The sequence below is a fragment of the Garra rufa genome, chromosome 4 (genome assembly GCF_049309525.1).
Source record: "Garra rufa chromosome 4, GarRuf1.0, whole genome shotgun sequence".
Lineage (NCBI taxonomy): Eukaryota > Metazoa > Chordata > Actinopteri > Cypriniformes > Cyprinidae > Garra > Garra rufa.
Genome location: NC_133364.1, coordinates 17614055 through 17631337, shown reverse-complemented (window position 1 = coordinate 17631337; position 17283 = coordinate 17614055). Strand labels below are relative to the sequence as shown.

The 17283-nt window shown below is 34.9% G+C and overlaps 1 protein-coding gene across 1 annotated transcript in view; it reads right to left on the bottom strand.

Moving 5' to 3' along the window:
- The window catches only part of exoc4 (exocyst complex component 4), a 147119-nt gene that overhangs the window by 50421 nt on the left and 79415 nt on the right, over nucleotides 1-17283 (bottom strand). The window contains exon 9 of the mRNA XM_073838059.1: nucleotides 7203-7422. Within this exon, the coding sequence (XP_073694160.1) occupies nucleotides 7203-7422 (220 nt within the window). The remainder of the gene's footprint in view (nucleotides 1-7202; nucleotides 7423-17283) is intronic.

The following is a 17283-nucleotide window of genomic DNA, read 5'->3' as shown; positions in this document are numbered from 1 at the left end:
CTAAATCAAAATAAACAAATACATAAATAAATAAAATAAAATAATTTGTCTGTGGCATTTTTTTGACATTTTGAAATTAAATTAAATTTAATTAAATTAAAAAAAAAAAAAAAAATAAAAAATCAGAGTAATTTGTCTGTGGTTGTGAGAGACCTTCAATATCAGTTTTAAAACATTTTGTGCTAACATAAAATTATATAATAAAATCAAATTAAATAAATAAAATAATCAGGGTGATTTGTCTGTATTTGTGAGAGACCTTCAGTATCAGTTTTGAAACATTTTTTGATAAATAAAATATAAAAATAAAATAAAAATCTGTGTTTGTGAGAGACCTTTGAGTATTAATTTTGAAACAATTAGTGATAAAATAAAATAATAAAGTAATCAAAGTAATTTGTCTGTATTTGTGAGAGACCTTTAGTATCAGTTTTAAATCATTAAAATAAAATAAATAAATAAATAAAATTAAATTAAAATCTGTTTGTGAGAAACCTTTGAGTATTAATTTTGAAACAATTAGTGATACAAAAAAATAAAAATAATTCTAGACAAAATCAGGGTTTTTTGCATTTTAATTCGTTTTTTTTTCTATTTCTATTTAGCTTTAATTTACTTTTATCTCAGCTTTAGTTTTTGTAATTTTAGTACTTAAATTTGTTTCAGTTAGATGCCAAGGCAATATTTTGAAATTTCATTTTGAAGTTATTTCATTTCAAATTTTATTTCAAAAACAAATTTTAGTTAACAATCACAATACTGATAGTAACAAAACATAATTACATCTCAATTAGTCAGTGCATATGAATAACAACACAAACATTAACAAAATACCATTTTTCAATATGTCAGCCATTTTCCACCAACATCAGCTAAAATCAAATGTCTGAGTACAAGCTTTTTTGTAAAAGGTGTCTGGACACTTGGCCCCAGTAAGCAGCACCGTAGATCCTGTGGTGGAGAAGATTAATAGAGCCAATCTCCAAACAAGCTGCACAGTGTCCCCCTCAAAACATTTCTAATGAAATGAATCAATCAGTGGGCCCAGGACCTCCAGATAGCATCATTGGAACAAATCCACAATGAGAAAGAACTGAAGGAGAGTTTAAGGCCGAGAGCAGGCAGTGCGCGGACAGCCAAGGCCTTCGATATCACTGGCCTTGTTGTCATACTAGACCGAGTAAGGACAGCCAACTCAAGCTTCCGGCACAGGAGTGCTGAGAGCAGGGACTGTTTGTATTTGAGCGAGTTGAGCTTGAAACTGCAACCGGTAATGCTAATGCAGTAACACCTCTCTCTGCCAGAGCACATGGCTGTCAGCTCTAATATGTGCCAAGAAACAATTCTCATTCCTAACTTTTTATTACACACAGTAAAAAAAAAAGGTTATACTGTTTTTAATTAAGTTTGACAATTAACTAAATGTCTGCTTTCTGTTAAAGAGACAGTTCACCCAAAACTGAAAATTCTGTCATTAATTATTCACCCTCATGTCGTTACAAACCTGTAAGACTTTGTTCATCTTCAGAACACAAGTGAAGATATTTTTGATGAAATCCAAGAGTTTTCTTACCCCGCATAGACAGCAATGCAACTGACACGTTCAAGGCCCAGAAAGGTAGTAAGGACATCAATAACATAGTCAACGAGACAGCAGTAATGTTAAGAAGCTAAAACATAAACAACAATTCAATTCAATTATTCAACAATTTCTTCTCTTCTGTGACTTTGTGTGACAAGTTTACAGAAGGAAAAGGTGACACCTGGGTTATGGCAAAAAGTCGGCCAGCTTTAAAAATGCTGACAAGAACAGACATAAAAATCTGTCCTGAGTGTCCCTCTTCTGCAGTACTGTAAGTAAATGGGAGTGTGTGTTTGTGTGTGTGTGTGTGTTAACATGGTTCCTGATGGCAAAGAGCAGTATATTTAATGTTGTGAAACTAAAAGAAAACCCCCTTTCCCCACGGATCAATGCTCCACTTCTCCCAGGCTGATTTCTCATAAAACACCTGCTGTAACATCCGAGCCACGGCACCTGGAATACACCGACATGCACCCATAAACACACACCCACGTCTCTCTGTCATCATTTCCTTGACCACAGGAGAGCACTACTTTAAGCACCATTTGCCTTCTCCATTTGGTCTACAATGCATCACAGAGGCAATAGACAATCTGGAGAGATGCCTCACTCAACTTCATGGCTTCGCACAGGATGGATGGCTGTTCAATCTGAGAGGAGGGTCAATTTTAGTCTCGTACCTTCTCAATGGCACGCTGTATTGAACGCTGCGAGCTGGAAAACTAAACTTTAGGTTCATACTCCTAAAATAACTTCAGAAATGAAGTTGAAGCGGACTTTTCCATATTTGTTATTGTCAGAAACAATATTTTACAATATTACTTCTTTCAATAACGTCTTTTAAATATAGTAAAGGGATAGTTCACATGGAAAAAAAATAAACAAAAAAACAATCACCTCATGATTTACTCACTCTCAAGCCATCCTAGGTGTATACAACTGAAGTTGTATTAAAAAATGTCCTGGCTCTTCCAAGCTTTATAAAGGCAGTGAATGGCTGTTGAGGTTTTGAAGTCCAATAAAGTGCATCCATCCATCATAAAAAGTGCTCCACACGACTCCTGGGGGTTATTAAAGGCCTTCTGAAGTGAATTGACGCACTTGTGAAAGAAAATACCCATATTTAAAACTATAAACCATTTCTAGCTTCTCTAGCTGTCGTACACACGTTCGCGAGAGAGTGGCGTTCCAGCAGATCATGTAGGCATAGTGTAAGCTTCAGTGAGAATATGCTAGTTTTGTGAGAACCAAGTTTTAATTCTACTCTATTTCATTAGTGTCAAAATGGTAGTAAGCATAAACTAGGTATTATGGTTTTTAAACAGGGTTCCCATACCTTGTTTAACTTCAAATGCAAGGACCTTTCAGATCTAATATCTTAAAATTCAAGGACTTAATGTGGGGACACATTTCAAGTGAGTGCAAGGTTACATTGTGTTACCTTGTAAAATAAACTTGCACTTTGTGTCAAAAATGTTTGGCCTTATTACAGAGATCTGACATTGATATTCTATTTGTCGTATTTCAGTTTTGCATAAAACTGAAGAATATTTGGTACATCCTATACTGCATTCTAAAATGATCTGATATTAACTTTTCATGAATTTTATTGAAAAGAGCTTAGGCTCAAGTAACCAGATGTTTTAAGATATATGAAATAAATAAATAGTTTTCTTTTTTGGTGAGGCAAATATCTTGAAACTTGCATTTTCCAGGCATCATGTTTTCAGCCAGGGTTGCCAGGTTTTTACAACAAAATCCGCCCAATTGCCACTCAAAACTAGCCCAATAGCATTTCGAGGGAGGTCCCCCGGTAAAAACTGTTTTTTGACATGATTCCCTTGTTAAATGTGCATTCCAGGGGCTAAATATCACGTTATTGGGGTCGCTTCACCACAAACTTGGAAAACCACAAACTTGGCAACACTGGTTTCAGCCTACTTTTAGTAGTTTTGTATGCACGTGAACATCATGGCAATGCGGGAAACACTTAACGTAACACGTAAATGTATGTAACTAACGTAAATCAAGCAAGCTAGTATGCATAGGCAACAAAGTGTTGGTGAATAAAACATACAGTATTAGTGGACCGGAGGAAATAATATGGATTTTTTTTCCAGAAAATTTCTTGCACAAAATAAATTTTAAATTAAGCACTTTCAAGGACCTGTATCAATGTATGTTTATTTACAAAAAACTTTACAGGGCCTTTAATTTTTTTTGCAAGATTCTCAAACTTTCAAGGATTTCAAGGACCCGTGGGAGCCCTATATAAAGTTTTAAAAATAGAGGGTTTGCACTTACACCATGATTTGATCAGATACCCGGATGCGCGGCCATACTGGCATGGATTGCATGGTTAATGTACTACTGAACACATTGTTCTACTAATTTATGCTGTCTAAACCACAGCAAAAACATGTGGAAACAGCTAAATCATATAGAGAAGGACTTAGTAAGCAGGAAAGTGTGCAATATTTTGACAAACTAAAGTTAATAGGTGGTAAAGATACGTACAAGCAGTATTATAGATATTAGCCTAATATTTCACCTACCTGACCGGAAATGATAAGAACAAACACAAATGTTGTGAAGATTCTTTTGCTGGAAATCCTGGTTCAGTTTGGCCAACCACAAACGCCTTCTGTTCCTCAGACATTTTTTTTCACTCTTCTTGATTTGTTATAACTTTTGGCAGTCTGTAGTACTCCAAATGTTTTTCCCGGTCTGACCGATTAGTACAGCCCAAAACGTGACAATAATTGATCATTTTCAGCAGCAAGAATCAGCAAAACATGTGATTTTCTTTCAGTTCAGTGGCACTGTTTACGTTCAGTGCCGGCCATTTGGCCGATTGATGACACATTGTGAAAACACTCTATAGTTATTTTTCATACAAAAATGCATCGATTTGTTTCAGAAGGCCTTTATTAATCCCCTGGAGCCATGTGGAGCACTTTTTATGATGGATGAATGCACTTTATTTTGCTTCAAAATCTCAACAGCCATGATAAAGCTTGGAAGAGCCAGGACATTTTTTTTTAATCACTGAAAGAAGAAAGCCATATACATCTAGGATGGCTTGAGGGTGCGTAAATGATGGGGTAATTTTCATTTTTGGGTGAACTATTCCTTTAAATGTTCTGTCAGTTTCACATTTGAAAATAATAAACTTGCTTGAAACTTGAAACAGGCCATTCGGTGGTAAAATTTTATTTACTCACTAAAGCCAAATATTACCCACATTTGCTTGGCAAATGTTAATTTTGGCTCCTCATGCAGATGGAAGTGAAGCAAATGCTTTCCGAATGCAGTGCTCTGCAAAGTTCAAAATCAACAGGCACTTTACAAAGTCTGTGCACACGTCTGAGAACACAAACAACTTCACACACTCATACAGCTCTTCATATGAGGCTTCATTAAAGTGCCTCTGAAGAGCAAACTCTCTCGTTCTTTCAGAGCGTCTTTCTAATGCACACAGACCACGACCCAGGAAATGGTTCTACAAGAGTACAAAGCAAAAGGCCAGGATGGGACGTGCCACATGAGCTGTCAGGAGCAAAGCTGCGGCACCTTTGATTGAAGGTAATTAAAAAGAAAAAAAAATCCCAAACAAAAGAGCATTTTATGGAGCTTCCGCTATCCAGAGAGTCGCTCATTAGCCCAGCAGGGTAATTAGCAAGATGCCGCAGTCCTCGTTAAGGAGAAATCATAATCGTAAACAAATGGCTGTGAGCTTTTGGTGCCTTCCCCTCTGTAATGAACTGCCACTGTTCTCCAAATGAAAGCAATGCTAAGTCGTACACACATGAACACACAACTTGGAGAGACTTGAGATGACAGGTCTCAGTTTAAAGAGTAAGGGGGCCCATAATGGCTCTCATCTGAGTTATAACAGAGCGCTAAACTCATCACACTCAGCACAAGTGCATTCTTGCTCTCATATATTCGCAAAGAGAGCTTCTCGTGAGGTTAATTGACCAGATCATGGATTCAGAGAGCAGGAAGACATTGAAATAACTCAGCTGTACATGCACAATTGCACATGAATACACTGAGGAACAAACAGAAGCATGCAGCTAAACATAGAAGACACTATCTTCAGGCAGCTTCTTTAAGGCAGTTCTAAAATAACAAATAATAACAATGTCAAATATTTATTAAATATAACATATTATAATATAACCTTAAAAACGACACTATATAATCCTATATGTCAAAATAGCATAATATAACCTTAAAAACGACACCAAATAATCCTATATTTCAAAATTGCATAATATAATATAATATAATATAATATAATATAATATAAGATAACATAATATAAAATAATGTAATGTAATAATTTTAAAAGCAGCACTAAATAATTATATTTTAAAATGGTATTTTTGTATTATAATATTATATAGTATAATATAACAATATTATTTTTATTAGCATTATTTTTATTATAATATGATATAATATAATATAATATAATATAAATCTTAAAAATGGCACTAAATAATTATACTTTAAAATGGTATTTTTTAAAATTATAATATAATATAACATAATATAACTTTGAAAACGACACCAAATAATCCTGTATTAAATTATTTATTTAAATATAGTTAAATAATTTTTTTATTATCATATAAAATAATATAATATAATATAATGTAATGTAACATAGTATAATATAATGATCTTAAAAACTGCACAAAATAATTATATTTTAAAATGGCATTTTTAAAATTATAATATAATGTATTTTTTATTATAATATAATATATTGAAAGTGACACTAAATGATATTTTAAAATGGCTTTTTAAAATTGTAATAATATAATATAATATAATATAATATAATATAAATCATAAAAGCGGCACTAAATAATTATATTTTAAAATCGTATTTTTTTATTTATAATAATATAATATAATATAATATAATAATAAAATATAATAGAATAGAATAGAATAGAAAAAATCATAAAAGCGGCACTAAATAATTATATTTTAAAATCTTTTTTTTTTTAAATGATTCTGTCAGGAGCTTGTAAACCACAACAACAAGCAATATTGGAAAGGTGAGAAGAGAGACAGTACTCTTTCCCTTAGCTGATGAACTAAGCACATCCAGTGGTCTCTATGGCAATAAAAGATTGCACTTCCTGTGCCGCCAGGAAGCTGCCCTGGGAGAGATGGACAGCTGGCAGCTGGTCGCCACGGCGCCACGCTGTGTGTTATATAAGCTGCACTTAACTGCTGATTCCAGGTCAGCCAGGATCAAACACAATTTCAGCTCCAATTATGATGTAGGGTGATAGGGGGGTAGGTGGCCTTTATCGGCACTCTCGGGAGAGTGAAGGAGAAGAGACGGGAAGAGAAAAAAAATAACCTTCCCCCTCTGTGTAATTCAGAAGAGAAAACAATCAGACTGAGCTTTTGTACACTTGACCGGTAGGCAAATGCTGTTTGAACAGTTAGTCTAATAAATGGATCGACTAATGAAAGGGAAAGAGAGCAGGAAGAAGCGAGGGGGAAAAAAGAAGCTTGTATTATCTTTCTATATGTGCGTGTGTGAACCTATGCATTTTCTGAAAAATCCTTCAAAGAATACAAAACAAGATACCTGTAGAACAGGTCTTTGAACGCCCAGGTTTTTCATGGTGTCAGCGCTAGCCAGGATCTTGAGCGGGTCGGATACTTTGGTCACAGCCTCAATCTCCTTATTGGTCTCGGTGCGGACCTGGCTGAGGAACAGGTCGTTGATGTAGTAGGTGAGGAAGGTGCGTAGCTGACACTGCTTGGCCTGAGCTGGACCCATGCGAGACTCAATCTCCTGAATGAACCTGATGACGCAAAGAAAACAAAGCATTTTCGTTAAAAATTACAGAAAAGAGACATGTCTATGCAGGATTTGATTAGGTTTGCATATGTCAGAGCCAAGGCTTAGTGGTTAGCACATTGTGCAGTTTTGCCGACGTGGGAAATTTGGGTTCGAATCCAACCTGTATTATGTCCCAACCAATATCTGGCATCTCTCGACTATTCTTTCATTTTGCATTTAATTTAAAAACTTAATAAAAAGGTTCTTATTACAAATTTTAAACGTTGAAAGCTCCCTCACACCCAGACTCACACCACCCATTTGGTAAATATAGGAGGAATATGTCAAAGTCAATTATATGTGCCAAACTTCCTGTTGCCAGCAGGTGGCACTATGATTATAACAGAATAGTGGCCTTTAAATGCGTTTAGGCCAGGACTCTTATTGAACAGGTGAAGTTTGGAGCAGATCATCAGACAATGTATGGCTGAGTTCTAACAACTTCATTTCACATAATGAAACATCACAATTTTTTCAGGTCGCCTTTAACGAAAACTTAAGATCTTTGCAATTTAACATCGCAAAGGCTTTTAGAGTAGACTGACCAAATATAACGTTAAAGTCATCTCTAGGAGAAGTTTGTTACAGCGTAAAACACGTCACTTCCTGATGCCAGCAGGTGGCGCTGTGACTATAACTGAATATGGGCATGGGCATGAGTTCAGGACAGGACTCTTATCAAACATGTAAATTTTGGTGCAGATTGGACATTGTATGTCGGAATAATAACAACTTCCTGTTTCATGGCGAAACATCAAAGTTTGTCAGGCCGCCACAGACACGCCCTTCAACGAAAACTCAAGATTTTCACAATGTTACGCCACAAAGGGCTGTAGATTACACTGACCAAATTTGGTGAGCATCTGATTAAATCTCTAGGAGGAGTTTGTTAAAATACAACGCCTGAAAATGGCAAAAATGGCACAAACCTGGCAGAGAAAATTCAAAATAACAGACTTCCTGTTGGGTTTCAGACTTCACACCAAGGGACTTTTTTGTAGCTATTGGTGTGTTACATGTGTCTACCGAATTTTGTATGTGTACGTGAAATGTAGCTCGAGGGGCACTGCGTTGAAATTTTATAGGTGGCACTATCAAGGCATTTTGACACAACCACTTCTGAAACCCATATCAAATGTACATTTTTAGCACTTTTGTCTTGTGTGCAAAGTTTCATGAGTTTTTGAGCATGTTTAGGCCCTTAAAAAATGCAATTCATTTTGGAGAGGAAGAAGAAGAAACTGAGCAATTCCATTAGGGTCCTCGCACCATTGGTGCTCGGGCCTTAATTATTAGTATATAGCAATTTCAAAATTTACTGGAAATTTTCCACCTTTTTGCAACCCTATTTGAGATATAGTGAAAGTTGAGGAAAAAGAACATTAATTTTTACATTCAAAGTCATTTAATTAAAACAAAATTTTAAATTCCAGATTTTCAGTGTGGCCTCAGACTTGAAAAACACACACATAAGCACCATTTCTGGCTTTTAAGTACTGCACACACACCATGTGTGTCGGTGAGGGAACAAGACAGGTGTTGAGCAGGGACGGACCGTTGCGTACGAGCAAAGAGAGGCTCATAGATCAGCAGGAACGCTGATTTATCACTACGAGACTACAGCTGCACAACCCCCCGACTCTAAACACCTCCCTCAGCACTGCACAGCCAATTAGTCAACCCAGCAGAGGGGAGCCCATCCACACATGTGCACGTGAATGTGTTTGTGTGTGTGTGAGACATTAACAGTGGAAGCATGGCTTAGCCTTCAGTAAGCAACCACTTTACCATAGGGCATTTGGTAAAACACTGCCATTACAAACCTAAAAACAAAAAGATAATTAGAGAAACATTGGCTCCTGTGTCCATCAGAACTTTATAAATCTTTTTATTTTCTCACTATGTTTATTTAAACAAACATTGATCTACGTGGGTTCTTGATAATTAATAAATAAGTGTTAAGTATGCACAATATATCGGTACTATATCGGTTGTTGGCCGATATTAGAGACTTTTTATTTAAAGTATTAGCCGATATTGGATATTTAATTCTGTATGCTCTTTTATCCGATGTGTATTCTTTTACACATACGATTTCCTTTTCTGTTATATAGTATTCACTTAAAGTTTATCTTGATTTTCATAATTTCTGTGTTCATTAGCATATTTTGTTGTCTCACTATGTCTATTAAAAAAAAACACTAATGCAAATGGGTCCTAGTTATGTGATAAATAATATAACCTTGGTAGCACTAAAAAAAACATTTGTGTTAAGTATGCAAAATATATCGGTACTATATCGGTTGTTGGACGATATTAGAGATTTTTATTTTAAGTATTAGCCGATATTGGATATTTAATTCTGTATGCTTATTTCTCCAATGTGTATTCTTTTACACATTGATTTCCCTTTCTGTTATATAATACTCACCTAAAGTTTATCTTGATTTTCATAATTTCTGTGTTCATTAGCATATTTTGTTGTCTCACTATGTTTTAAAAAAAACACTAGTACAAATCGGTCCTAGTTATGTGCTAAATAATATAACCTTGGTAGCACTAAAAAAACATCAGTGTTAAGTATGCAAAATATATCGGCACTATATCTGTTGTGCGATTTTTCATTTAAAGTATTAGCCGATATTGGATATTTATTTTGTATGTTTACTAACGAAAACACTAATACATATGGGTCCTAGTTAAGTGATTAATAATATGTAGCACTAAAAAATAAAAATAATAAAAATGCACGCACAATATATCATCACAATATTGAATATCGGTACTGATATTGGATATTAATTCATGCTTAATAATTTCTCTGATTTTACATTTAGGATACCTTTTCCAGTATCTAACACTTACTTAAAGTTAATATTTAAAAAGACTAATAATTTTGTATTACCATTAAATCTAATTTCAAAACAAATATAAATTTTTGATACAGTATTTATAATAATGCCTAAATAAACTTTGTATTTTAAATCTTATATTTTAGTTTTACTGTTTTATTTTTAAATTATTTACAGAAAAAAAATGTAAAAGTATAGAAACAATAGCCATTTATTGTCATAGTATAAAAAAATAATCATACATAATTTTTATTATCGGTATTGGCAAAAACTTTAAACTACCTCATCTTATGACGAAAACATACCCATGAGTACATATCATTTCCAACAGAAATGAACACTAGAGGCAGTAAAACAGTGAACACTTGTAATAGTTTTCGGTTTCACTTTATGGTATTGTGCGGAATTGGACTTGGGTACGAATCCCGTGAAAAACATGACTTACAATAAAAGGGCTAAAAGATGAGAGATCGAAAACAAGAAAAATGCGAAGCTTACGAAGTTTACGTCACTTTCGCTTTTGTTCATACTATTAGGTAGGTTTAGGTGAAGTGCAAATGGTACGTTATTTTAAAATGTCACAGAACAATGTCATTTAAAACGTACCGTACACACTCTTAGCGCCACTCAGTGGTCATTATACATCTAATATGTCACGAAACATGGCGCTATGTATTTCACATCTGTCGAAAAAAGTTGCCACAGGTACATTTTCATCATGACATCGGGTTGACTTTAAAAATGGTGCATTCCTAATCATTACAACAATTAATCAGCACCAATGACCATTTGGTCAAGCTTAAATTTATAAAATGAGGAACTATGAACTTCCAGAAAGAAAAGTGGGGACAAATTGTATGGTGTAATTGAAGTGTCCCAGTTTAAATTTGCTCTGTGTATCACGTAATTCTGCAGCCGGGACTGTATATATAATATATGGCAGGGTTTCTCAGGACCCTCTTGAATAATTTGGCATGGTTTCGAAATACAGACAAAGATAATAGCTCAATCTCCACTTCATTATGTCACCAATATAAATGTCCTCTATAAGAATTATTCACACCAGATGGTGTCTCTTACTTTCGCTCTCACTCGTCTAATAGACACACAGCAACACGTGCACACAGCGACACACAAATGCGTATCATGGGCGCAGCCTTCACATGATCACCTCGCTGTGTTAATATTTCATTCCATAAGTCTGTCTGATCACTGGTCTTATGAGGTAAATGGAAGGTGACAGCTGCCATAAAGGCTCGTTGGCTCTCTCAGCTAATCAAGTTTTGCTTCGTCCAAATTCAGAGGAGAAAAATGCAGCAGGGACATCGTGAGCGTGACCACATTGACCGTCATGACAGAAGCGTGTGGTAAAGGAAGACCCAGAGAACAGCCTGAAAAAACCAATTAACTGGTTGACTGTTGCCAATAGATATTAAATACTGTCTGGAGTTTATTTTTTTTGTCACATTTGGAATCTTAGTCATCATCTGGAGGCCTGCTTAAAGGGATAGTATGACAATTTTGCCATTAATTATTCGCCCTCAAGTTGTTCCAAACCTGTAAGACCTTCAGAACACAAATTAGGTTATTTTTGATCAATAGCTTGAAGATGAACGAAGGTCTTATGGTTTTGGAACAACATGAGGGTGAGTATTTACTGTCAGAATTTTTTTAAGTGAACTATCGCTTTAAATGCTAATCAAAGGAAGTGCAGACCAACTTAAAACTGTTCATCCTACTGGGCAAGAAGAAGTAAAACACTCTCTTTCTGTGTTTGATCTGTGGCACTCTGCATTAGGCAGGTGTGGAGAAGTTGGATGCTGAACAGCATGTGAGTGTGTAACCAGGCTTGACTGTGCTGAGAGATGTTTGAAAACTAAGGCAAGAGGAAGAAGACTTGTTGGAAGGTGGAAAAATGAGAATGAGGACAGCTCAAAACTCGATTTTGTTCTCGCATCGTTACCAGATGCCCTGCTGAGAATAGCCACAGTGTTCACTATTAAAAAACAGTAGAAGAATCCATGCATAAATGCTACACTTTCATCATTTACTTTTTTAAATAGGCATTAGTAGTAAACATAATGAATACTTAAAGGGATAGTTCACCCAAAAATGAAAATTCTGTCATTATAACCCAACCTCATGTTGTTCCAAACTAAGAACTTTGTTCATCTTCAGAAGCTTAGACAGCATAGACATAGACAGCAATGCAACTAGCACTTTCAAGGCCTAGAAAGGTAGTAAAGACATCATTAAAATGGTCCATGTGACATCAGTAGTTCATCCTTAATTTTATGAAGCTTTATGAATACTTATTTGTACACAAAGATAACAAAATTATGGTTGAACCATTCATGTCACATGGACCATTTTATCGATGTCCTTACTACCTTTCTGGTCCACTACACTGCTACAAACCTAAAAACCAAAAGAAGCTAAGAAAAATTGTCCCCTGTGTCCATGAATTTTTTTTTTCAAACTTTTTATTTTCTCATTATGTTTTTTTTAAAACACTGATCCATATGGGTCCTAGATAATTGATAAATAATATCATCTCATTTTTCCAATGTGCATTCTTTTACATATACAGGAAGACATGTCGGAGGATAAAAAAAGAGAATGAGGACAGTTCAAAACTTGATTTTGTTCTCCTATTGTTACCAGATGCCCAGATACTGTTCACTTTTTTAAATACAGCCATTAGTAGCAAACATAATCAATACTTAAAGGAATAGTTCACCAAAAATAAAAAAATTCTGTCATTAATTACTTACCCTCACCTTCGTTCTTCTTCGGAACACAAATTAAGGTATTTTTGATTAAATCTGAGAACTTTCTGAGCCTGCACAGACAGCAATGCAACTACCACATTCAAGGCCCAGAAAGATAGTAAAGACATCATTAAAATAGTCCATGTGACATCTGTGGTTCATCCTTAATTTTATGAAGCTAAGAGAATACTTTTTGTGCGCAAAGAAAACTAAATTACAGTTCAACCACTGATGTCACATGGACTATTTTATTGATGTCTTTACTTCCTTTTTGGAACTTGAACATGATAGTTACATTGCTGTCTATGCAGGGTCAGAAAGCTCTCAGATTTCATCAAGATGAACAAAGATCTCAGAGGGTTGGAACGACATGAGTGTGAGTAATTAATGACAGAATTTTCATTTTTGGGTGAACTATCCCGTTAATCTACATTTTTACTGCTTGCGATAAACTGCAGATGATAGACCAACTACAGATTGCATAATGCAACAGTAGGTCCAGAGCGCAACACACACAGTTTGACCTTCATCTCCACAGAGATACCATGAAGACACCTTGGCAACTGCACAGCGTGGGCTATCCATGTCTGTGAAATCTTAATTAACAAGTCACAAATCATTAATAAAGAAAGAAAGAAAGAACTGTAATAGCATTGTTTTTGTGTTTACGAGTAAGCATAGGGTGGGAAAAAACTGATGTGGGATCAGAGCAGTAACATTCACCATACTGAGACCCCCTCAGAGCAGGATGAGATGTCTGTAAGCATAACTCACAGCTAATAAGGGGATTATGGCATGTAATCAGAGCTGGGCTCCTTTACGTTCTTCACTGAAATACAATTACTGCCGTGTGATCGGGACATAACCGTTCATTGACGGATGATCTTAATCCATCCAGGGGATAACAGAAATGAAACACTATCAACATTTGATGAGGGTCCAGAGGACTAGGATAAATGATTATAACTCCACCATGAATAAACAGAGGTTTTAACCTGTGTGTGGTCACAAGGTTCATTATTTCCATTTCTCACACTCACAATTAGGGATGTAAATAAATTCTAACACTGAGTGTTTATCATAGATAGTGCATAATTGGAACCATTTTGTAAGCATCCACTTAATAACCAAATAGTACATCCTACAGTAGCAACTGCTAGTGTCATCTTGGCTTATATCAAAATCCTCATTTTGTACATCTAATTCGTGACCGGTGTTCTGTTTTGCTCTTTCCACTGTGCTTCCATGTTAATCTACATCTTAAATCATCTGCTGGAAAAGTGTGAAGACACACTTAGCAAAAGCTAGAGATTACATTAAGTTTTAAATATAGATATTTTTCTTATAAAACTGCATCGATTCACTTAAGAAGGCCTTTATTAGCCCCTGAAGCTGTGTGGAGCAGTTTTTATGATAGATGGATACACTTTATTTTGCTTCGAAATCTCAACACCCATTCACTGCCATTCTAAAGCTTAGATAAGCCAGAACATTTTTTAATATAACTCCAATTGTGTTTGTCTGAAAGAAAAAAGTAATGCACATCTAGAATTGCTTGAGGGTGAGTAAATCATGCTGCAATTTTTGGGTGAACTATCCCTTTAACAGAAATGTAATTGCTGGACAAGTTCTCCACTGCAGTTTGGCTGAATTCACTGGAAGCAACTCACAGAATGTGGCTCCTCTAAATCAAAGCCCTCATCCAGTAGACTCTCTCACAGACATACACAGACCGAGAAACATTGCACACACACTGAGTCCCAGTTTATTAGCGCCGACTGCCTCTGATTGCGCTCAACAGCATCTAATTAACTGTCATTAGAAAGCAGATGTCTGTGCCCAAGGCCTTCGCTGGATTATTGTGTGCAGAGCATGCTGCCTGTGAATACACACATACACACAGAAAATGGTACGTCAGCCACTTCCTGTACTTCTCCCCTCCAAACCAATTACAAGCTCAGTAATTAAACCATCCTTGTAGTATAAATATGTATTTGTGTATTATTGAAGATTATTGAACAAAAAGGGTGAAGGAGGACACGAAGGATAGTGTAGCTGAGTCATTTTTAATAAGAGTAAAGTGCCCTGAGGTTTTGCTGTCTGTCATTGGCTCAGCAGCTGGGCAGGTTGGCTTGTGTAACGGACATGCTGCAGTCTGGTGTAATATTCACTTTTGAAGACTGACAGAGAGCTTTATGTGATCTGAGAGAGAACGCTGAGGACATAAACAGAGTGCTCACACACAAAACACGTACGAGCAGTCAGACTCACCAGGTGTCACAGTTTCACCAACTTTTCTGCTTTTCTACATTTTATATCTAGACATAAAAGTCATTCCCTTAGGGAACTTAATTTTTTTAAAGTTCTAAATCTCTTGCTTTGTAAGATAAAACTTGGTAATTTAGTTAGTACATAATATAAACACACATTTTTAATATATGTATGTATATTGAAAGACATTTCTTATGCTCTCACAGTAACAGTAATATTGTGACATTTAAATTTATAATTTAAAATATATTTTTTATTTAAATATATTTAAAAATGTACTTTAGTCATGTTATGGTAAAGCTGAATTTTCAGCATCATTACTCTTTAGTGTCACATGATCCTTCAGAAATCATTCTAACATGCTGATGCAAAAATATTTCTTATAATTATGAGTGTTGAAAACAATGGTGCTGCTTAATAATTTTGTGAATACTATAATTCTTTTTTCTTTATGATTAGAAAAAAAAATTTTGAAGAGGAAAATTAACATTAATTTTTTTAATTATATTATTATATTATATTATATATTATTTTTTTTATATTTATTATATTATTATTTTTATTACATTAACTAATTATTTTTCTTTACATCCATCCGGAAGTAGCAATTCAAAATTAAACTTAATTTACTTTACTTAACTTACAAGCGGGAGTGTATATTCTGCTACAACTGGAGCAAATCAAGCTTGAAGTAACACTTATTGTAAATGCAAACCAGCCCAAAATGAATTCAGAAAATGGTTATTGCGTTTTAAAGCTAGTCGGAGTGCAACAGAACAGAACAAAATGCAAAACGAAATGCATTTGGTTGTAAAATAGTTGAACTTGAAAAACAGTCCATCTAGTATAAAATAAAATAAATATTAATACCAAACAGATAATTAATTAACACAAAATTACTTGCTAGAATGCATACCATTTTTAAGTCTATATTCAATTATATGGACATAAAAGAAACAATATATTTACATAAGCTACTTTTAATCAATATTCATCTGCTACAATAATTCAATGTCCTCACATTATCATAATTTGGTGTGTTTTTCTCAGTTAATATTTGTAGCAAATATGTATGATTAATTAACTGGCATAACATGTAATTATTTAAGAAAACTTTTTAATTAAACGACTTAACAGTCTTTAATATTTTGATTTCACATCTGCCCCTTCAGAATGTTTTTTTATGATCAGATGTATTTTCATATCACAACCAGAAGTGAAATAAAATTAGTAAACCTAAACAACAAAAACAAGATCAATAAAAACAACTTTTTATATTTTACAGCCCTTTTGTTCTTAATATAACATGTAGAGGATATGCGCCACGACGACAATGAGAAGTCACCTTTGAATGATCGTAAAAAATATTGCTGTGTGGGAGGATTTTATGGAATTTATAGACCATAATTAATTTAACAACATAATATTGCTTCAAAAGCAGTTTTTTAATAGCTGATGCCTCATCTCAATTACAAAGCCAATAATGTATTAGTTAAAAAAGAAATAGGTCTCATGGTTAAATCTATGTCAGACGACTTAGAAATGAGCATGAAGAGCAAACCACTGGAGTGCTCAAACGAACCACTAGATGGCAGTATGTCAGTTCTCTGTGTATCTGTGGAGTCAGTTCTTCAGCCACCTTAACGAAGGGAAACTGTCTTTAGAAAGCATTAAGATTGCATTTATTGGGTTACTATCGAAACCGGCTTCGCCGTGCGATGTATTTAGCTTTCGTTGCGTTTCTACAAAGACAGCGGTGAGGTAAATGAATACGGCCAACCCACACATACACCCACTAGCTCTGAGACCTCCTGCTGTCTGCTGCAGATCTTACACACATACACACACATTGTCTCACCAAAGGTAGAGCGATGGGTGTAGGACAGAAATGCCTTATTGGAATGGAAAGGACCGGCACGCTAATTAAAA